The sequence below is a fragment of the Molothrus aeneus genome, chromosome 4, assembly GCF_037042795.1.
Source record: "Molothrus aeneus isolate 106 chromosome 4, BPBGC_Maene_1.0, whole genome shotgun sequence".
Classification (NCBI taxonomy): Eukaryota; Metazoa; Chordata; class Aves; order Passeriformes; family Icteridae; genus Molothrus; species Molothrus aeneus.
The window spans coordinates 38,255,821-38,279,821 of record NC_089649.1 but is presented as its reverse complement, the minus strand read 5'-3'; the positions used below and the strand labels follow the sequence as shown (position 1 = coordinate 38,279,821).

The 24,001-nt window shown below is 36.6% G+C and overlaps 1 protein-coding gene across 1 annotated transcript in view; it reads left to right on the top strand.

Annotated features, from left to right (window-relative positions):
• Nucleotides 1-24,001, top strand: part of VEGFC (vascular endothelial growth factor C) — a 68,247-nt gene that overhangs the window by 34,683 nt on the left and 9,563 nt on the right. Inside the window, exons 2-3 of the mRNA XM_066549060.1 lie at nt 16,395-16,608; nt 18,586-18,776. Of these exons, the coding sequence (XP_066405157.1) occupies nt 16,395-16,608; nt 18,586-18,776 (405 nt within the window). The remainder of the gene's footprint in view (nt 1-16,394; nt 16,609-18,585; nt 18,777-24,001) is intronic.

Sequence of the window (24,001 nt, the reverse complement as noted above, 5' to 3'; positions counted from 1 at the left end):
TTAAATTAAAATTATATTTCCAAGTTTTTACTTTCAAAAATACTACCATGTGACCCAGTAATATATCTAAATCATGAAAATCGGAGTCACTAATTTACCAGTGATAAATCTGAAGTCATGAAAGAACACACATATAACTATATGCCATTTATACCTTTGCTGGATTTGACTATATTGAATTGTCTTTTTAATTTTTATTTGAAAAAAACATAAGCCTCTTTTTAGAATAATGTGCCATATTTTCTGTCTGACAGTGCATTTTCTTACATCTGTTTCTATCTAGAATAGCTCATGCTTTCTGAAAACCAGATTAAGTATAAATCCTGAGCCAATCACTTCAAATATAATGGCAAATCAACATCTTTTTGATATAGTATACCTTCTGATTCAGGATATGATACCAAGTGTAACTTCTACCTTTTATTAGCAGGCTTTTGTCAGGAATATTGGTATGGTCAGTTAAAGACTGCTTCTGTTTGTTTTTCCCAGAAGTTCTTCAGCTTTAAATTTGGAGGTACTGCTAAATAGGTATAATTCTGCCTGCTAGCCTGTTTCCTGACATGGCTATCCTAATGAATTCACATGGGGCTTCAGTGTGTATTGGCACTGGGCAAAAGCTGTAGGAACTGAAGACTTATTGCTTCCTTTTCCGTGTGTTTGCTGAAGTTTATGTATGATTTTGTTGTAATGTGATTACTATGTGCTTTTTGTACTAATTTTGTTCAGGGAGAGTATCATGAAATGTGCTGTTCATATAAGGAACATCCATGTGCTCTTCAAAACTACCTTCAAGTGTGTTTAGCCCTGAGAAGGATCACTTAGCCTTACCCTAGAAAGGATGCTGAGTCTGGTAGCACTGGAGTCTGTCTGTGGGCAGAATCAGTAAGCACAAATAGCTTTGACAGTCAGAGCTGGGAGACTTCAGTGCCTGTGTCATTTGGTCTTAAAGATGGTGGGGAGAAGTTTTAGGCAACTCATGTAAGGAATGCTCTAAGGAAATGTTGGCATTGAGCTCAGTTAGCCAGCCACATGTGGCTGCAGAGAACAGGGATCCATCCTTAAATGCTGAGTATTTGTTGGAAATCTGAAAAAGGCTGAGAATGGAAAGTACGTATCTGGACACTTCAGAGAATTATTTTCTGTTCTGAGTGCAGGCTGCAAAGTACCATGACTTAGTGCAGGCTTTACTGAAAGGAGGTCAAAATAAGACACACAAGAATTTCAATTCACAGAAAAGATGTGGTTTTGAGTTCCATTTAAAAACATGCACTTATTGGCTGGGTAACATTCACTTTGTTACCTTCCAAAATTTGGATTGTCCAGTTCTAATCCATACTTTCTATGTGTGCTTCTTGTTGCTTACAGAGAGGATAGTGAGTTAACATGGCTTTTATGTAAATTGCAGCAGTCTAGACTGTGAACTGCATCTCTGCTGGGTCACCCAGCCTCCCTTATTTGATGGGACAGAGCACCAAGATACTTAAGAAGACTAAGAAGTCCTTTTGCAAAGCCCACAGGCTGATCTGTACCTCATCTGGAAATTAGCTGTGCTCTTTTCTGCAACTGTATATGCCAGGGCAAGAAGAGTAGGATGGTCAGGCTGGTGCTGGAGCCTCAGAAGTTAGCTACTGTTTCTGCATAAGACGCTAGCACCTGGTGACTGTAGCAGCGTCCTAAACTTACCGAGTTTGCATCCCTTTTTTGTCAGTGGGAGTTAAGTGCTCTTTTGCATTTAAAGTAAATATCTGATAAAATCTTCTGACTAGCATGTGCCTTTCAAGCATGACAAATACCAGTTTGTATGTCATTTGGCAGTGACTGCTTCCAGCTCTGTTGGAACATAAGGTAACCTTGAAAGTGGATGCCATTAAATAGTATTCTTATCGCTCCTATAGTGATGTCACAGAAACTGCAAACCTTGAGCAGCAATTATATATTTGCTGCTGCTTGCAGCTCACTAGAGACTTTTTAACTAAATGATTATGCTTTACCCAGTGTGTCACTTTAGTTTATGCTTCTGATTCTCATGTAAGCAATTCTTCATCTTTTATCTGCTGCTCAAGAAATTTTGTTCAAATTACAGTAAAATGCTTTGAAAAGCATGTCGGAGTATTGGCCTCTCTTAAGACAAAAATCAGGGAACTCAGTTTCTCAGTCTGTGGCTCACCGTTGACATGCTGCTCAGAAGTCAGAAGTTAATATTTAGAATTGAGGATAACACAAACATTTGTAGCTACCCAAAGACCCACGTGAGCTAAAGACCATGGGTCTGGGTAGAAGCAAAGTCTATAGATTTAAAAATCTAAATGTTTAACATAATAAAAGTATTGAGTGCTAACCAGCTCATCTTTCTAATCAATAGGAAAAAAAAAAAGTTAAATTTTTCTTGACAATGCATTAAGGAGGCATGTATTTCTCTAACATAAGATTTTATTTTTCTACATCTCTATCAAAAGTGTCATGCTGCAAAAATGGAGACGACATCAGTGACAACATGAGTATAAATAGCATGACCCGAGGTAGGATTGCAAGTGTGAGGGAATTCAGAGGGTGTGAGACAGTCAGGTAAGGGTTCCCTATGGTAAGACCAGTGAGTGCTTGGCTTTCTATCTGGACAGCTTTGCTTGAGTTATTTTTGGTATTTTGCTTGAAGTGTTTGCAATGACAGAGGCTAAGTTTGTGATGTATAAAGTCTTCCAGAATTAATGCTTTTTTCTTAAATCCAGCAGACAGAATCCAGGGGTCAGAGAGCTTGAGGTAGCTACATTTCCACAAAAACCTTGCATGGGGAGGGATATGGAGAAAATCCCATTTCCTAATAAAATTTTATTTGGTAAATACACAAATGTAACAGGGATTTAACATGTGTCAATAAATTTGATTAGACTAAACTGTAGCCTTCTGAAGCTGCTTGACTTTGTTGTGATATGAGATGCATGGGGAAGTTACTGAGCTGTAAATTATATGTGCTGTCCTGTAGTTTCACTGATCTTTTTTCACTTTCCAGGGTTGTTCGTATGCCAGGCTTTACTTTGGGAGGTGTTAGGAGTTAATCAAGGTTTTGGCAAGGGTTGCACCAGATGTATCTCATGTTCATGGCATTTCTCAAGGAAGGAAAGACTCTATCTAGCTGAGCTTTGTGGATTGTAGTAGAGAGCAAACTTGAGCCCTCAGGCCCCTTAGTTATGGGTCCACCCAATGTCAATGCTGCCCAGAGCATTTTGTCAGTAGTCTCAGCTCCTGTTTAATGTCTCCGAGACATAATTACTGTTTTTGTTGCTTTGGAGGGTCCATCAGTTCAGAGAAAACTTGGTTTTTTTGGGAGTTTTGATGTATTTTTGATTTTAAATTGTCAAAGTATGTGCTTCAGCCCCTTAGAAAGGTTTTTGTGTAGTGTGATACTGCAGGTTGCATGCTCCAGGAGGTGACAAAAAGGGTTTTTTGTTGCTAGAGCAGCTGGGATGTTCTGGGGACAAGCTCATGGTGTTTTGTTTTGTGCTGTTAGAATCAGGCGCTGGAGTGAACTGTCTTGTCGGCTGTGTCTGGGTTTCCTCATGTGTTCAGTTTGGATGAGGAAGAGACCAACAGGCCTGGACTGACAACACAGAAACACCCTTGTCTTTCAGTTGTACAGTTGGTCTGATAAAAAATGATGGCATGCACTTTGTCTAGATTGTAGTGTTTGCATAATGATGGAAAAATGTTTCATGGACATATGTTGTGGGGTAAACTAGGAAAACTGCAAAGCAACCTGATGTAAACAAGTAAAAAAATGAAATTGGGAATTAATAATACAAACATGCTGTGGCAAGCAAAAATGTTTAGAGAAGTCAACAAAAGCTATTATGGACATTGGTAAGATCATGTAAAAATCACCAGATTGCTTTAATAAGGACCTGAAATGTAACCGAGTAGGAAACATACTTTCTTTGTGTTTTAGCAGAATGGCTGATATAGTAGTTATGTCAGTAGGTTTAGAAAGCAAATTAGAATGTTTGAAATGAAAATTATAGCAGCAGTAAGACAAAGATGGGCTTCCAGGTAACTATTATTTAAAGTCCAATAGTGTTGACTGTGGAAGATCCAAAAAAAGAAAAGGATTAAAAACAGAAACTGCATTTTAGGGCTTTGGAATGGTAAAAGTCTTTAAAAACTCAACATGATATTTAGGGCTAGTAAAAGTACAGATACTGTAACTGTAGGCACTGAAGCATATTACACACAGCGATGTATAGATGCAGTAGTTAAGCTAGGAGGCTGAATCCTGTAATCCTCACTAAACAAAAATCCCATTGAAGTCAGTAGAAGATTTGCGTGAACAAGGAATGTATAACCAGGCAATTAGAGACAAAGTTGCAGCCTGACCTTGACTGGGCCTTTGTGCCTGTGATTAGCTGTACCCAGAGCATCTGGGCACATTTGTTTAAAGGCACAGTCAATTTCAATGACAGCTCAAAAAAGAAATACAATTATGCCATAGTTTAAGTTCTAATGGATCCAAATGACGAATGCAAATAATTGCAAAGAGACATATTAAGGCAACACTTCTGTAATCTAAGTCTTTTGAAACAGCAAGTTCTGTGTTCTTTGTTCCTTTCCTTCTCAGGAAAAACAGGAATTTAATAGATACCGTTCAAGTTTTGGCACTTATAATTGAGAGGCAGCTATTTGACTTTTCTTAAATGTAAGAGAGCATGGGAGATTATTGTGTGATGTGAGGTATCAGAAATAGCCTCTAGTTAAATTAATAAAAATATCTAATAGCATTTGCCATACATGTTTATAAGGTTAAATTAGTAATTGCTCTCCAAATTGTTTTAGAACTATTTCAGTATGAAACAAAATGTCCTTAAAATTAATCCATTTAAGTTTTTCCTTCTTTTGCAATCCTAGTTCAAATAAATTTGAAAATCAACAAAGCACTTTCTTTTGAAGCAAAATTTAATTCAGAAATGTCATTCTCACTGCCAGTTACTCTAATGAGACATGTGTTCTTGTGTCTGAATCTACTTTGTTTGAAAAGAGCTGCTCTTAAAGCATTGAGGAAATTGCAGTTCTCAGTAAAAGAAATGTTTGAAACATACAAGAACAAACAGAAATTGTTTCATGGTCTAGTCCTGTAAATGGTGACCTCAGTGACTACAATGGGCTCTTGGTATTACTAAGTGTGTGTCCAAAATTCCAGTGTCCAGGACTGCAATCCTGTAAATATACGTGTATGCTTTGTGGTACGTGCCATAAGCAATTGGGGAAAAAAGTCAAAGGAATTCTTCTACTGCATTATTTTTGTGTGCACATAATTCCATCATGGTTTTATATGAAAACCATAATAAGTAATCTCTCCAGATTGTCTTTAGGAAATAGTTTCATATGCTTTGAAAAGCAATTCCTGAAAGGTTGCCAGTAGTGCTGGAGAATTTGAAATTTCTCTATGCACAAGTTCTCCTGCTTGACACTTTTTCCTGCTAAAATCTAAGAAAACCTCTAGAACCTTTGATTTTGAAGACAATGAAAATTATAGGATCTTTTTTTTTTCAGAAAGCTGAGAGCCTTTTGTTGTTTTTTTTCCTACTTTTTGTATCAGAATCTGTCAACTCAAGATGTGCACCTTTACTGCTGAAGAATAAAATCTCAGGGTGGTCCAAGCTGGAGACTGGGTGTTACACAGTCATAGTACCAACCCACTTTTACTCCCTTACCTCTTCTCCCATTCCTGTTTTCATGTCACAAATCTGACTGGGTTTCTTTAGGTAAAGTTCTTCTCTTCAAGACTCTGTGACCAAGTAACTAAAAAATGCAATGTCACAAACACATTCTTTTTAATTAAAAAATTGTTTACTTCTAAGAGCAGATAAAAAGATGAACCTTAGTAAATATTTCAGTATAACAGTAGGGTTTATGCCTATGCTTAGCTTAATTTTAAACATATTCACTTACATCTTTTCACAGACCTGGAATAACAAGAGCCTCTTTCTCCCTGTCTCCTGCTCTCTGTATGCTTCCTTTTAATATATATAATCCATATTAATCTATTTTTCATTGGTTTCTGGGCCTGGATAAGAATGGAGGCAGCTCAGCAAGATGGTATATAGGACAAGTTTCAGCTAATGGCAATTTTGATGGATTTCAGGATGCAATATTGTATCTTCCATCAGGGGTTATATGTCTTGCCATTCAATGGAAGTTGATTCCTCAGGGCATACTTCTTGCAATAACTTCATTCTGGAGTAAGCCTCATTCAAAAACTCTTCTGATAGCATACTGTGTTCAGCATTGGATTACTCTATGTCCTGTCAGTGTAAATTAGGATGTGTTTTAATACTGCTGATGTTCCCTGATCCTTTTTAAGTAACATTGCTGTACAATACGCTATTCAGAATAATTTAAGCCAAAAATAATGGGCAACATACATTTCTCCTGATTTAGTTGCATGAAAGGGAATTGTGACCAAGTTTCAATTTAATTCTTGGATTTGCCATTCTCAGGTTTCATTTGCCTTTCCCTATCTCTCATGCCTTGCTGGCAAATCTCTTAATACCTGTCATGTTTTACATGGTACAGTAAGCTTTCTCCTTTAGTGATACAAAAGCATGATTTCTCTTCTTGTGATCAAAGACCCTTGTTATTTCTTATTTTTATTTTTTCTCCCCCATCATTCAGAACAGGTGTGACAGCTCCACAGGACTACTGATTTTCTATACTGTAGTTTGCAATGAAGTTTGCCATTCAGGGAAAGCAAAAAAGGGAAAAAAGTATTATAGGCTCAATATCTAAACAAATGGGTTTGTCTCTGCATCATTTTCTGTAACAGGTGTCAAATTGTAGTCCAAAGGATATTTCACACAGAATTCAGGGTAGAACAAATTTCCAACACAAATTATCAGGTTAGGCACAAGCAGGTTGTGGGTAGCTGGTCCTCTGAACTGTATAACTACTTTGGCTAAAAAAATTCAGATGTTCTCTTTCTTTTTGTCTGGATTAGCAAAGATCCTTTTCATAAAATATTTAAGTAATAGCTTGATAACAAAAATAAAAGCTTCTTCTGGTACTTTTTTTATTAATGAAATCTCACAATTTAATACCTTTGTTTCCAAAACCTGACAGATATGTTAGTCTGGTGTGTTGCTTTGGCTTATTAAATAGACTTGTGTCAAATTAACTGAAAAAAACATGATGCTAAATAGCATAAACCAGTAATATACTTGGAAACCCTAAATGAAATAAAATGCACAGGTTTCTGAGCCCCTTTATTTGTTTCCTCTTTCATATATACAAAACCTGTTTGTAATAATTTAAAACCAAGACTTTTAAAATAGAATTATTGTGTTATTACTTCCTCACTTTTCTTTAGTTTTTTGTTGAATTTTAAGTAGTGTTGTGTTTATGGTTGGAATATTTTTTTAAATAGTGACAGAGTAGGTGGTCTTGTAATTAATATTTCTGTACAGATCTGTAAACTGTGCAAGATTTGTTTAACAAAACAGAAATCATGTTCTTTTAGATTAAGACATTTGTTTAGGAATAAAGTTCAAGTTTGCCTTTGAAATTCAATGATGTAGTTTCGTGGTCTGTGAAATTATTTGTTTTATGAACCATTTTAAAAGTATAACTAATTCAAGAAATTTCTGTGACCTGTTACTAAATATTTAGACCATGGATTAATTATATTTTCTCAGTGTTTCAAATAGTGATTCTAAAAACTTGGTGAAAAGGCAAGTTACTTAGTAGTGAGAGAAATTATTCAACAAGACATGGTGTGTTCATGTAATCTTTCCCTCCTATAAATGACTGCGTTTTCAAAAACTCAAGAATAAGCAAAGGTGTTGAATTGAAAACTAAATAGTCTCATCACAGTGAGAACCTATTTGTTCAGCATAACTCAGAAATGTTCTTACAAATGTGCAATTTATTATTCCTGCCCTTAGTGAAACCTTCATTTATGAATGATTGACCTGCAGAATAGAAAACATGATGTAAAAACTACCTACTGCCTTCTTGATGCCAGTCCCTTGAAATGCAGCCAGAGCTCCTACTCACTGACTAATTGGTATCTGGGATGTACTCATGTAGAGCAGGTACTGTGCTCAGGCAATGTCTCAGAATGTGCTGGCATTCAAATTAAAATTAATTTTAATTCATTTAAAATGAATTTACCCCTTACCTCTCCACTTAGTAACTCTCCATTTGATACTGAAAAAGTTTTTAATTCTCACTGCCAGTGTTGCACTTGCTCAAGATTGCAGCTCATTGCATTGCTACCACGTTGATAATTTTCTTCAAAAAAGGACTCTATGTTTGTATGTTTTTTTTGACAAAGCTAATGATAGTTGTTCATAAAAGCAATACTAATGAAAGCTAAGCAAAGACTGAGAATAAGCAACCTTTGAAAGGCCTGATATTTTATTTTGTTGTACTGATTTTGATGGAATACATGTGACTACCGAAAGGAAAACAAGAGATTACAGAGTATTTTGAAAAAACAGCAATATTCAGACCATATTAAATAAAAAGCTTAACTGGCATTTTATCTTTTTCTGAGAGAGTAAGGTATTTTAATGAGGAAGATTTCTAGCAGGAGTGCAAGTTTTTCTTTTCAGAATTGTGTGCTTTGCTTCTCTCAGTGTTAGTTAAAAGTTGCTTAAAAGCATTCAAAATGAACATATTGTTTTTATAATGTGTCAAATTCTACAGAGCTGCCATGTGACAGCCACCCAGATGTCTTGTAGAGGCAGTGCACGCAATCAACACCAGAACCTTGCTGGGTTGCAGAGCGTGCATTGCAGAGGATGCTGGCATTCTCATTCCTTTAGCTGTCTCCTTCCTGGCAGGGGTCTGTGCCTGTTCATCACCTTGATGTCCCAGCAATCATCACAGTGCTGTCCTTTATCTTCCCTTTACAAAAGTTTTTTACTTGCAAAGGGCTTCCCCTTTCTTCTGGTCGTGCGTCTGGTCGTGCGTGGCGCTGCACACATTTGTCACCACTAGTCACTGGAGCTGCTGATGACCAAGAGAATAACACACAAATCTCATCTGGTACAGATTGCACTGCCTGATGTCGCCAAGATTTAATCAGATGTAAGCCTTTCAGCAGCAATAATCCAAATCCTTATTGATTCCAAATCTATCTGTAATGCTAGCTGGAAGCTTCAATACAAGCCTTAGAATCAATTAAACAATCCAGATGAAGCTGCACTTAGACAGCAAAGTCAATATGTTTTGACCCACATATTTGCAGCCTTTGACCTTTTTTGAAAGATCAGGGCAAAGTGTGTGAGAACAAAACCTTTCCTGTTACTATAATCTAGTTGTGAAATTTCTTCCAAAAAAAGTCTAGCTAAGGTGCCACAAATCCTTGTTCTGAAAGCTGCTCTCTGTTATAGTCAGGAATGGTATTGATTACCCAAGTTTGTAGAAACCTGTGAGAGCAAGCTGTCCAGAATGAGTTTCTAAAGCAATCAGGCAGCAGCCTACAGAGCTGCTCTAGAAAGCAACTAGATTTTTTTTTTCTTTTCTCTCTGCTTCCCAGGGAACTCAGATTAAAAAAAGGGTATTGTCATAAGTAATTCCCATTGAATATGTGAAAGTACTTGCATTTTTTTAGTGAAGGTTGAGAACCACTGAGGAATGCAGGTACTTGAAGAATAAGTACCAGCCAAGAAGCATGTTTCAGAGCCTCAGCAGCAGCTAAATGTTTGACTAAAGGACTTAATGTAAGAACCTTTGTGCAAATCTATAAACTTAGATATTGTTCCGGCGTTGTCTAAGAATATCTAAATAAAATATTGCCCTAAAAATGCTGCCATGCATAAAAATTTAATTTCCCTTAACATGGAAATTTTGCATTACCGATTACCTTAGCCTAAATACTTGTACTTATGAACTGGTGGAGCAATAATAAGTAGTGTAAGTCTAGGATGATTTTCTAGCAGTTTATGATCTTCCTCTCAAAAAAAAGGTCAAAACAAGAGAAAAAATACGTGATATATAATATAGAAGTGACATTTCTGTAGTCCTAAGTTTATCCTTACAGCCAATGTCTTTTTTTTCCTTCTTAGCAAATTCTTTTGAATTTCTTCTTAAACTCATTTATTTTTCCTTGCCTATCTACTTTGTACATTCCTCACTCCTCCCATTTATTTGTTTTCTTTCCCTAATGTTATTCCTAGTATTTAAAATGTCATAGTGAATAGAAGTCACTTAAAGCAAAATATAGGTCAGACTGATTTGTTTATTTATTTATTTTCTACTTTGATTCTTACTTTTTATGTTTGTCTGATGTGCTTTGTAAGCTCTTTGGAGCAGAGACTGATTCTAATCTCTCTGCTGTTGTCATGATGTTTTGATTTAGTTCATATTAATTGCAGTGGTCTTTCTACTTATTTTTACTTATATCATGTCACATCTATTTCAAGTGATGTGAAAAAAAATTTATGTTCACTGTGACTGTTTGGCTTCTGTAAGGCTCTGTTTTGTTACTGTATTGAATGGTAACTTAAAAGTTCTCAACTACAGTCATCCAAGTTTGCTGGTGACAAATGGGTGCATGGGAGATCAAAATCAGGGCTTTTCTAGTAAGACCATAGAAGTGGGCATAAAAGTTGAATTTAATTCTTAACTATAGCTACAATTTTTAATTAAAATATTTTCTTTTTTTTATTGGCATCAGTTTCTAAAAATACTAGCATTGAAATATATGAAAATTGCAATAAATTATTATGCAAGTGAAGTGTTTATAAATACTTCTGCAATATTTCCATTTGCTTACAAGTAATTTCAACATTCAGATTTAAGTACTTGATTTTAACCCATTTCAGTCAATTAATAAATACAGAATATAAGCATCTTAAAACAGAGGGGTTTATAGACAGCATTTTCCTATTCAGAATTGTCCACAAAATCCTTGAAAATGAAATGAGCTGACAACTGTAGTCAGCACAGAAACATAAGGTACCATTATAGCATATTGCACCATCAATTATGTGTCAAGCATGCTGCCAAATATTAAGTGTTCTGACCTTTGTTATTAATAATAGAGGCAAGCACTGGGGACATATGAAAGATAAGTAATGTAATGCATGGAAAATCTGTTATACATTTGACTTTGTTAATGGATATAGAGCCTATTTGGTATCCTGCCCTTTCCCTTGCAAGCTGTAATTTTATGAAAAACTGGGCATACCATGTAATGGAAAGTCATGTTGTGGAAAATATACTTGGATATAACGAAATATTCTGAAGTTAAATAATAGCAAGAGAGCACTTGTCATCAAGCTTTGCACCTTTATTTATATGTATTTGTCACTTCTCCTGTTCTTCATAAAAAATGTGAAATTATTGAAATGGAGAAGGGTAACTTTATTGTATTCTCCATTCACACTTGTATTTTTAGGTTTTTATTTTGCTTAATATCACCTATCATCTTGTACAGTTTGGCTAGTCAAAGGTTTAATCAGTGTCTTTCTCTAGAATACAGTTTCTATCTAGCATTTTCAGATGTTCATACAGGACAACACTGATGATAATAGGTAAAAATGACAAAAAATAGTAGAATGGTCAATCAGAGAGGATAAACACTTTTGAAGGGAGTGCTGGTGGTTAAAAAAAAAAAGTTCAAACCCCAATTCCTGAACTGACTTGAAAATGCCAAGAATATAGAAAAGCATGGGATAGAGAAAACTCCTTCCTGTGTAATCACTCTTGGCTCTATTTCCTGCTTCCTTCTTAATGTCGAACTCAGACTCCAGAGTGCATTACCAGTAAAACATTAAGCAGTTGGTCCACGATTTCATCAGGAGTGCTCTTTAATTATATGAAAACCAACTGTTTGTTTAAATTTATCAAAAAGCATTCTTCAGTCCTAAAAGTCATAGAATCTCTCTTATTACAACCTGTGCTAATGTTCTATTAATGTTCCTTTTTTTTCCTCCCTTTGAACTTAACATTTGGGAATAACTAGCTTGGTGACAGTAATTGCAGCTACAAGCCATATTTCTTTCTGAACTTTACTAATCTGCACGTGCATAAGAAGAATGAAAAATTAGAGCTCCTCTAATCTCTAGTACATTTTTGTTGATTTTACTTTCTTTGTGTCATCATATATTCTAAATGTGTTTAAGTCTCAAAATTGTTTTGCAATGAAAATCCAGTGTCCTACACTACAAGCCAATGCAGAGTTAAGAAAGAGCAAAGACAGTATTTTTTTGTGAAATTACTGAAATTTGCACAAAATCAAAAATGTTGCAAGACTACTATTATATTTACAGAAGCAGATTCATTCTTCCCTTAAAAAGTAGAAAACTCTTTCTAACAATCCTTAATGATCTGATGTTTATCCTATATGCAGGACACACTCTTGTAATCATCCAGAACTTAAGATTTCATTTGATGTTCATGTCAACAAGATGTTTGGCTGTTCTACAAAATTAAATCACAAGTTCCTTAAGCAATTGTTCCTCTAAACAGTTTTTGACAGATGAGGGTAATATGAGAGTAATTTGCTGCAGTTAAAAAATACATAGATGTATAGGAAGAGATTGTTGATCTGTATCTCAAGGTAACACTGTAAGCATATTGAAAAAGCAACATTTCAAGGGGTTTTTTTTGTTGTTTTTGGGGGGTTTTGTTTGTTTGTTTGTTTTTGAGTTTTGTTTGTTTGGTTTGGTTTGGTTTTTTGGGTTATTTTTCTTTGTGGGGTTTTTTTGTTGGTTTTTTTTTTTTGCTCCCTAACTCTGGGCACTAAATACAGTGTATTTAGTACATACATATGAATTTCCTTCTCCTTTTCTTACTAAATTGGAAGAGGGGAGAGAACAACAGGCTTCTAGTGATCAGATTGTTTTTCCACAGTATAAATTTGAATTGAAGCCATCTTTACAAGCAAATTAAGCTAAGCAGAAGATAATTTTTTAAAAGTAATTTTATATATCTGCTCCAGAAATTGTTTTCCTTATGTTTATATCAAGGGAGTACTCAGAGAATCACAGAATAAGCTGAGCTGGAAGGGACCCATCAGGATCATTGAAGTACAGCTCCTGGCTCTGCACACAGCAGCCCTGAGAGTAACACCATGTACCTGAGAGCATTGTCCAAACACTCCTTGAATTCAGACAGGCTTAGTGCTGTGACCACTTCCCTGGGCAGCCTGTTCCAGTGCCCAAGTACTCTCTGGATGAAGAAGCTTTCCCTGAGATCCACAGTGAACCTCCCCCAACTCAGCTTCATGCCATTTCTTGAAATCCTGTCCTGGTTTTGTGATGAGATCAATGTCTGCCCCTCTGCTTCCCCTTGAGAGGATGCTGAAGACCACAATGATGTCTCCCCTCAGTCTCCTTTAGACTGAACAAACCAAGTGTTCTCAATAACTTCAGACCCTTCACCAGACTTGTAACCCTCCTTTGGATGCTCTCTAATAGCTTGATTTTTTTTTTTTAATTTTTTTTTTTATATTGAGGCACCCAAAACTGCACACAATATTCAAGGTGACACTGCCCTGGTGCAGAGCAGAGCAGGTCAATCCCCTCCCTTGCCTGGCTGGTGATGCTTTGCCTGATGTCCCCCAGGACAGGGTTGGCCTGCCAGGGCACTGCTGGCTCAACTTGACATCAACCAGGACCTCCAGGTTCCTTTCCAGAGTGCTGCTCTCCAGCCTCTCCTTCCTTAATCTATACACACAACCAGAACTGCCTTGTCTCGGGTTGTAGGCACATGGCACTAGGGCCTGTGGAATATCCAGGGTAAAATAAAACTTTATTATATTTGATACAATGCTTAATTAAAGCCATTAATTTCTTCATATTTTGAATTTTATTCATACATATTTAATATATGTATTAAAAATTTTGTGTCCAGCTGAAAAGACACGACTTGATTGCCTGACCAAAGGGGAATTAGTCAGCATGCATTATTTCTAATAATTTCACTTTCCTGCTTTATGATTGACTTCTTATCAACAAAGTAATACTGAGTTTCATTATTTATTTTCCTGATGCTCTAGGCTGCACTCTGAATATCTGCAACATCAGCAGCCAATGTGATGTTTTGTCTACTGTGGGCTGTGCATGCTTTCAAGGATTCATCAGAGGTGGCAAAGCTTTGGTTGAATTCTCTTTCCATGTTACCCCCATGATCTTCTAGGACTTCCTGGGATCAACTAGTGGATGGCTAACCACAGGTTTTATTCTTCTGCCTTTTACATAATAGCCTGGCTTCCAGCCTTGTGACAGGATATCCACGCTGTGCCATGCCCATTCCCATCACGTGGCAGACGCGCATCTGCAACGCTGGCATTGTGCTGGTGCAGCAACTTGCTTCCCATTACTCAAGGGCCATATGCTGCAGCACTCTCAGGAAACAGTTTGGCAGGAGTGAGAGGCTGCTCAAACCCTGCACTCCTCACCTCTCAGGGGGTGCAAGCAGCGAGTCGCCAAATTAGGTGTTTGTTAAGCTTGGATTTTTGTTTGTGACCCACTGATTGAGACCTTGAGTGGCATCCTGCAAGGAGAGCAGGGGTGATGGGAAGTAAAATTCTCTGTGTTACCATTAAATTTGAACTCAAAGCTCTCAGAAACTGCTTGATGCATGGCTTGGGTCAGGGATGGCCTTTCCTGTGGTGACAAGGAAAGAGATGAAGGCCTGCATGGGCACATTTCTGAGACAATGGCTTGGTTATTGAAACCTCCCAGGACAGTCGTCTGCAAGGACACTGTGGTTAGTGAGGCTTAAGTGAAAACATTTTTTGAACTTCATAACACCTTATGTCAAATTAAATGAATTTAGAATTGGTAATAGAATAGTAGAGTCACAGAATGGCCTGAGTTGGAAGGGACCTTAAAGATCATCTAACTTTTGGTCCCCTGCCATGGACAGGTACATCTTTCACTACACCAGGTTGCTCAGAGTTACATCCAGCCTGCCCTTGAACAATTCCAGGGATTGAACATTTACAGGTTCTCTGGGTGACCTGGTACAGTGCCTCATCCTCTTCACAGTTCTGTATATAACTGTGTTTAGAGAAATGAGTTCTGTGAATTTGCCTTATCCTGAGGTGTTTCTGCTGTGTTTGACACCAGATAAGGGAGTAGATGAAACTATACACCATTTTATACCCTTGAAGTTGTCCATGAGACAAGGAGCAGTTTTGATTCAGCTGGGCTAGTTCTGAGCTACCTGTTTTACTTGTGTAATGTTCAAAATCATTGAACTGAAAAAGTTTATTTTTTGTTAGTGGCAGAGTCGGATAAGAAATTGTAAATTTCAGTTCATATAGCTTTGTTTTTCTGCATTTGGACATTTTGCACTCTTACAGGTTTTTTGAGTAGAGCAACAATTTTATAGTAAACTATAGAGAGTCTCCAGCGAGTTGATGGATTTTGTACTAGTGTACTCTGTATTTTGTGTCTCATACTGCCATCTAAGGGCCATGCAGGCTGAGAAGGTGGCTAAAGGTTCTTCAATTCCCTTCTTTCTCCATACTGGCCTTCCCTTTGAGAGGTCAGCAATCCATGGATGAGAAAGGTGGGCAGGGGATAAACACCAGTCTTTTGATGGCCATGTGCTTCATCTAAGAGGAACAGAGGAATCTTCCTGATAAGCGATAAACTGGAATGTAAATCTCAGTCATTTAGAAAAGTACAGTTGCAATGAGTTTGTGTAAAGGCCACAGAATAAGAAAGCAGGATTACAGGATTTGAGGCTACTCCTGAAACAGAAAGGGAGTGTGAGGTTTAGACTCTTCAAGGTACCTAAATCCTCGTGTGCTACTGATTTAGGAAGTCGTGCTTTATAATATAATTTGCTTATTAAGATTTTACCTAGAATGGTACTAAATAACATGATTTAGTTTCTTAGTTTCTTTGCTTAGTGTTTTGGTTTTTTGGGTTTGTTTTAACTGGTTTTGCATTTTTGGGCATTTTGATTTTCTGTGACTAAGGGATGAAATGGGAAAAAATTGGTGTTACTTTAGGAGTATATGATATTAAATAATATGAACATCATTTAAGTATTTGGGGGTTCAAGCAATCAAAATTTCATCACAAAAACTTACCTTTCCAGGATAAAAATGCTTTATATATATATATATATATATATATATATATATATATATATATATATATATATATAAAATCTGCAAACTGTGTTTGTGTAGGCTTAATTGTGTAGGCTCCTTTCTCACACAGATACACAGATATTTTGAACTACAAGAGTGATAAAGAAGTGATGGAAGAAGCAAAACATTTCATTGTTTGTCAATATAGTAATGCTGGCATTGACTGACAGAAGCAGTTTTTATGATGAGGACCCCTTTATTCTACAATGCATGACTTGCTTTTCAGACTAGTTTCCAGCAAACCTTGTGTACCAGAGAAAGTAATTAATCCTGCATGTTACTTTGGCAGGCTCATGGAAGCAAAGACCTGGAAGAGCAATTGCGGTCCGTGTCCAGTGTGGATGAACTCATGACAGTACTTTACCCGGAATACTGGAAAATATTCAAATGTCAGTTGAGGAGAGGAGGTTGGCAACACAACAGGGAGCACTCCAGCTTTGACACAAGATCAGATGATTCCCTGAAATTTGCTGCAGCACACTATAACGCAGAGATCCTGAAAAGTAAGTACAGGACGCAATCCACGTTCCAACACACAATGAATGAAATTCTGAAGGCTTTTCAATTGTGTCAAAAACGCTTTAAAAGCTAAGCATTGTCAGTAAACCAGCCTCAGCAGTTTGATAGGATGTGTTTTCTATAGTAGAAAATCTTTGATAGGTAGCCTTTCATAATGAAAGAAATCACTCTGCAGACATATTTTAGGTATGCCCATTGTATAAAAGTGCTTTCTTGGCTCAGTAGAGAAAGTGAACTGCTTGTCTTAAAGTATAAGGAATCCTACTTTGCAGAGGCTATAACAATTTTGCAGAAATCAAAGAGAATGCTAATAGTTGGGCTCATTGAACTATTTCTTCTCATTTTCTGCAATTGCATCACAGCTAGTAGTGCTTTCTTCTCTTATGCATTATGACTTTGGAATGCCAAATAATCCACTTGTAACTTTTTTATGTTACAAGAGGATAGTTGTAATGATGTTGTGCTAAAACAAGCAAAACAGTTTTCAAACCAATGTGTTTGAATACCTTTCAGTGTTTCAGATAGCTTGGATGAAAATGTATTAGCTTACAGTTTAAGCCAGTGCTTGTAGGCAGAGATTGCAGGATTTATAGCAGGAGGTGTATTTTTGGACATGATATTGGAAATAATGTACCTTAATGGAGAGTTTAAAGTACACATAAGGCAAAATTTCCATTTTTGTTGGATAGTTTACCAAAATCTAGTGCCAAAAGGGAGTAAACTTACTGCTGTAAGTCTCAGGGCTGTTTAGTGTAAGATTATATTTAGTAAAATGCTGTATAACATGATACTAAGTCTTTGCCCAAATTTATGTGGATGATCTGGGCACAAAAATCATCCATCAGATTAAATCACATGCTGTACATAATTGCTAAATACATTTGCTTTAAATTATACAATTCTAGTTAACAAACTGAACATGTATTAAAATGAATTTCACATTATGTCTATAAAATTTTAAAATTATAACATTTTATACCCAAGTGAAGTACTGTGTGGGGCTGGTTAGAATTACTTAGCAGAAGTGTGCAGAGCTAAAGTGCAGACTTGACTCAAGATGAGAATTGCCCCAGGTGAAGAAAGGACATGTGCAGCTTTAGCTGCTGGCCAGCAGTTTGAGGGAGGTGATTCTGCCCCTCCCTCTGCTCTAGTGAGACCCATCAGCAGTGCTGTGCCCACAGTGAACAGCTCAGGGGACAGCACAAGAGGGATGTGGAGCTGTTGGAGCAGGTCCAGAAGAGGGCTGTGAGGATGTTCAGAGGGCTCGAGCACCTCTCCTATGGGCTGAGAGAGCTGGGGCTGCTCAGGTTGGAGAAGAGGAGACTCCCAGGAGTTCTTATAGAAGCCTTCCTGAACCTAAAGGGGGCCTGTAAGAAAGATGAGGAGAGATGTTTTAGCAGGTCCTATTGTGACTGGACAAGGGTAATAATTTTAAACTAGAGAAAGTAGATTCACACTAGATAAAGGGAAGAGAAATTTTACTATAAGGATGGTGAATTACTGGAACAGGTTGCCCAGTGGGGTGGAAGATGCCCCATCCCTGGAAACATCCAAGCTTATTCAAGTTTGGCTGGGGCTCTGAGCAACCTGATCTGCTTGAAGATGTCCTTGCTCATTACAAGAGGGTTGGACTAGATGGCAGGTGACATTTAAAAGTCCTTTCCTACACAAGCCAGGCTATGATTCTGTGCTTTAAGGTCTCCCCTGCCTGTTGGATTCCCTTTTAGTTCCATTGTGACTTTTCATCTGCTCCATGATGATATGTCATGTCCCTATGAAGGAGAAAATAATCAACTAGAAGGTAACAGAGAGAGATAGATGTGTGTTTCACTGACTAAAGGGTGTGACTTTAGAGTTTCATATTTTGGTTTTGAAGTTTAATAAGGAATCCTAATTTACTGCAGGATAGTTTTGGTTTTAAACAGTTAATTTATAATATGAAATTCCCTCTAACTTGGCAGGTATCGATACTGAATGGAGAAAAACTCAGTGCACGCCACGTGAAGTATGTGTGGATGTGGGAAAAGAGTTTGGAGCAACTACAAACACCTTCTTTAAACCTCCATGTGTATCCATCTACAGATGTGGAGGTTGCTGCAATAGTGAAGGACTTCAGTGTATGAATATCAGCACAAATTACATCAGCAAGACAGTAAGTTCTCACGCTTTTACATTTCAAGTACTCCTTGCAAATACATTTATATTCATGCAAAATTTAAACTTTCCTATTGCTAAGGAAATAGTTGATTCCAAAATACACAGGAAAAGCAGCTGAAGACACTACTGCCTGGAAAAAAAACATGTTTAACGCTCTTTTCACCAAAATATTTTTATTTTTCAGGGGAAAAAATGATGTCTCATTCTCAAATTTGAGATTATCCATGAAATTTAATTCTCTCTTTTTTTTTTTTTCCATCTACCTTATGCCTCTATGAGGCAAGCACTTCATAGAAAACTAGCCTGTAATTTTATTGGTGTAGACTGCTGCAGGACATGTGCAGGCAGGATACATCTTTCAAATAAAGCCTTTTAGGAACAGTGTTTTACTATATTAAGACATATTAAGGCATTATGTACCTATTTATTTTGGTGTAATGCATCTTCTTCCAGTGTATGTGCAGGTTTTGTTCTTCAAGTCCAGGGTTAGGGATCAGGTAGGATCCAGTGCAGAGTTCATGCACTGAGCCTGTGACCTGCCTTTAAAGCAGTATATACTACATTATTCTAAGTAGATACAGGAATTATCACAATTATCTTTCAACATTTCCCTCAAAAATCATGTAGAAATAGTCATACTTAAAAGCATTTCCTAGGGTATTTTCCTGTTACTCTAGTATTTGGTAGGGGTTTTGTTGGTTGTTTTTCACTTTATAGTGTAAAACTTGCTTCCTTTTTCAAGAGGATTCATCTAGCTGAAGATGCAGTACATATTTATAACAAAGACCAAAAATTGCATAGCCAGTTATAAAATTGAAGCCCTTAGAAATGTCACTCCTTTATCAAAAGCCTTCTTAGTGCTCTGAGCCTTTTCTCAGGGGAATTAGGGAATTTTCTTTACATCTCCTTACAAAGGGAATGTAAAGAAAACAGTAAAAGCCACTAATTTTATAGAGTGCATTTTCTGCCTTCATTTCTCACCAAATCTGTCTGTCTGAAATGCTATATCCTTCCAAGAATTTTCAATCCTAAATTTAGGCTACTGGTGGACAGCCACACAGCACAGGAGTAATGTAACTCAAATAGCTTAAATGAGGACAACTGCAACACTGACTTTGTTCAAGCCTTACCATTTTTCTCATTATTAGGAGAAACCATTGTCTCAATTCCCCTTACTTGAAAGATGCAAATATAATTTTCATTTTAAAACTCAAGAAGTGAGACTTTTTTTTTTCATGTATTGGTAAAGTTTAGCTTACCAAAATAAAGGATTATCTAATCACAGAGAGAGCTTTTCCACATGACACAGATTTCCTGTTTTTTGAGCACTATGTCAGTTTGGGCTAAATCAAATCTTTCTCTTCATCTTACTGTTCATATCTATTGAGAGAAGTAATTTTTTACCCAGTAGAAAATGTTTAGCACTGAGTTTCTTTTTGAAGTTCTTGATGTTGTTGGTGATGATGTGATCTAGAGTAGTTAAAGATTTGAGAGACTCTGAAAAGGAAAATGTTAAAGGTCTTACTAGAAAGAAGAGGCAATAACTGTTTTGTTTTCTTAATTATTCTGTAAAAGCAAGCAATTGTATCCATGAGTTTTCTGTCTTGCTTCTGATTTCCAGTTTTATCTGGTCCTTGACAGAATGCAGTTTTAAAAGAACCCTTAATAAAGGAACAGACCTATAGCTATATATCTTCATCTGTCACCATCTCACATTTTTAAAATTATGTGACCACAGTTTAACCTATATCAGATGAGAATTAGAAAGAAAAAAAGTATTGGATTCAAGACCTTCTGTGGAATTCAGGTACCCTACACATCTATTTTCACCCAGTTTCTCTTATTTCCTGAAAAAATGAGTACAAATAGTTTTCTCATAATTCACTAAGTTTTAGCTTTATTTTTTTGTGCATAAACTCCATAAGGTAACTTCATAGTGTTCATCCTGCAGAAAAAGTGCTTAATGGGAAACTAATTTTTTTAGCTGGAGTTCTTACTGTGAGGGCAAGCTCTAGCACCGGTTTCAGACATTAAAATATAAAGAAAGATTATATCAGCTTTCATCAAAATTAATTAAAAATTAAAGAACTAAGGACAGAAATTATTTTTATAGAGCAAATAGTTGATTTCCAGAAGAATGGACTAGATCAGGTGTTCCCAGACTGCCTTGGTGGTAGTGGTCTAGAGCAAGGTCAATAGTTTCTAGTTCAGGCTGTGTTACTCCTTTCTAGCTACTTAACTTTGTTGAGAGAAAAGTAGAAATGTATTCTGCTTTGTTTTTATTACCATTTTTTCCAAAAACCTGTTTTTGTAGTTGCTAAGGGATATTTATACAAGCAGGATTGAGATATGAGACAACTACTTAATTAAGATACAGTACAAGGTCTGTGACAATATTTGAAGACTCCCTAGGCTAATTCACAAACTGCAGTAGGTCCTTTCCTGCCTGCAGTAGCTCAGTTTTTAACTGGTGGCTTGGCTAGTAAGGATCTGTGGGAAATGTGACTGCTTGGGTGTTCGTTTTGTGGTGTGGTTGTTAGGGTTTTTTCTCTGCTTTGTTATCAAGCAGCTGTTCTCTGTTTGCATGGCACAAATGATTCAGCAGTGGATACAAAGATTGTGGAACTACCTGGTGCAGTAACAGCCTGACCCTCAGCAGCGCTTTTTAATGCCCCACCTACAGGCGCTTATATGTTGAAGGGAAGCAGAGGGCTGATGTCAAAGAGCTGTTTCATCCCATTCTCCCTCTTGGCTGTCAGGATGGACTTTTTTTGGCTTCTTTCAGATCACTTGTTGTAAAGGTCCTAAATCATCTCGTTTCACGGTTACAGTTATAGTCCCTCCAGGGAAAACATCTATCCAAGCAGATCAAAATTAGATTTAGAGGAGATTTTCTCACAGGAAACAAGTTAACAGCTTGAAATTGTTTGCCCAGTTTGGGATGCATGTGGTGTTCTTTTTCACAGTTCAGAGATATGCCACAAAAATCCTCAGTTGTTTTCAACATTACCATTTCTACCTTTTCCCATGAATTTTTCTGTTAGACTAATTATTATAGTAATATAATAGGTACTTTTAATAGTGGGAGATATATAAGTTCCAAATGTTTTTTGTTAATATTTCTTGGAAGAGGAAGGGATTAAAATAGAAAAATATAGAATAAGGAACCCAAGCATGTTAAAAATATATTTATTTATTTATTATATTAAATACCTGTTGTTGTATCCCTCATAAGACTTGAAACAGTTTTTCAGGAAAGTTCAAAAGTAAAATAATGATGATGTGCCATTACTCAAATAGTTTATTTTTTTTCATTTCAATATAGAGGTGTTTAGTTTTGAAATCAGTTTTATGTCCTTAGTTTAAAAATCTCTCTAGGCACATTGTACTGTGTTACACTGGTTATATTTGGCTGGCCTTACTGACACTTTACAAAGTGCAAAGATCACAAGTGATGGAAACTTAGACTCAATCAATTTAAGGGAAACTTGCCAAAATAAACCACAGGCCATCTGAAGAACATGGGGTAGTTAATGTAAATCTTGGGAAAAAAACATACATAAATCCTGTATTTGAAAAGTATCTAGAATGATGGCCTTCCCACACAATAACAGTGTTGATATATTTTAGGAGTCAGGGAGCGTATTAATAATTCTAATGTGTGCTGATACAATGGATATTGGCACATATGATGATAGCGCTGAATAAGTTAATTTAGCCACTAAAGCAAAGAAATACTTTGTATAAAAAGCCTCAGTTTTTCTGATAACTATGCTACAAAGTCCTTCTAGTGTAAGGAAGAAGCCATCAAGGCCACAGATCAAAATTACATGCCTTTTGGGACTTTGAGTAACCTGGTCTATTGAAGGATGTCCCTGCCCATGGCAGAGGGGTTCCAATTATATGATCTCTAAGGTCCTTTCCAAACCAAACCACTCTGTGTTTCTAAGGATCAGTGAGAAGGAATATATGGAAAATTGCTTTTTCAGGAGTTCTGAGAATGCTTTTTCTCAAGTGATTCCCATCTTCTGTTAGATTTTTTTTTCTTTTTTTCTAAGTTTAAAATCATATTAAGTTCCAGATTGTGGACAGTACTTTGAAGAGAAGCCCTAGAAATGGTGTGAAAGACTGGAAGACCTGCCATATGGCTTTCTGTGATAAAACAGCCTTAGACTGGCTGAATGGCAGGTGTTGAATTCTTATTAAATACATTTAATTATTAATGGCTTTCAATTGTTCCTCAATTACACAGAGCTTCTGTTAGTATGTGCTGTACTCTGAGATTAACAATGTGTAACTGATTTATGTTTACAATTAGCAGCTTTTCTGGAGGAGGACAGGCCTTTGTGATTGTGTGGGGGGGAGTTTTAGGTTTGTTTGGTTTTTGGTTGATTTGTTATTTTTGTTATATATATTATTCTTTAGTTAACAATTGCTTTTTGCTTCTGTTGTTGCTTTCCACTGGTTTCTTGAAAATGCAGTGTTGGTGGCAAAAAGGTACAGGACAGCATGGACCAGTTGAGGCTATTTTTGCCTTTTATTTGCCTCTGACTGGAGCAATACTCATGAATTGCTGTTTTATTTATTATAACTACTAAAATTTTTCAGAGCAATAAATGGTCTCCACTTTTCAAAGACTTCTCTAATCCCTACTGCTGTCAGATCTTACATCTTCTGGGGACTGAAGCTTATTTGTTGTAGTCTTTGGTACTTAATATCTGTATTTAGGGATTGGTACCTGAAGGAAATGGTTTTTCCCTTTAGAGTGCATTAGTCTGTTTATTTAATCAAAATTTAAAGTTGTAGAGGAAGAGAAGATTTGGGCTTCTAAGAGTGCAGTAAATCCAATCTTTTAGAGAATGGGGGATCAAACAGAAATATAAATCATTTGGTCTCCAAGAAGAATTGCCCGTTTGGGCCATGTGGGTAGCAGCAATAATAGCCACAGCCAACAGTGGTGCCAGAAAAAGAATTGAGAACCAGCCTCATACATAGATGTTATGAGGCATTTTACAGAGAAATATCCTTTCTATGTGTTGGCATTTGGTTGCTAAATGTTGCCAGACATGCCCTATAGTGACAGCAGATGTTGAGCTTATTGTTCTGTTGGATGAGGAAGGGGAGCAAAAAATGAATTGTAGATGTTATCAAAACCATAAAGCATTGTTCATGGCCAGGTTTTACATAATCTGAAATGTTTTACTTAGATGAAGATTCAGA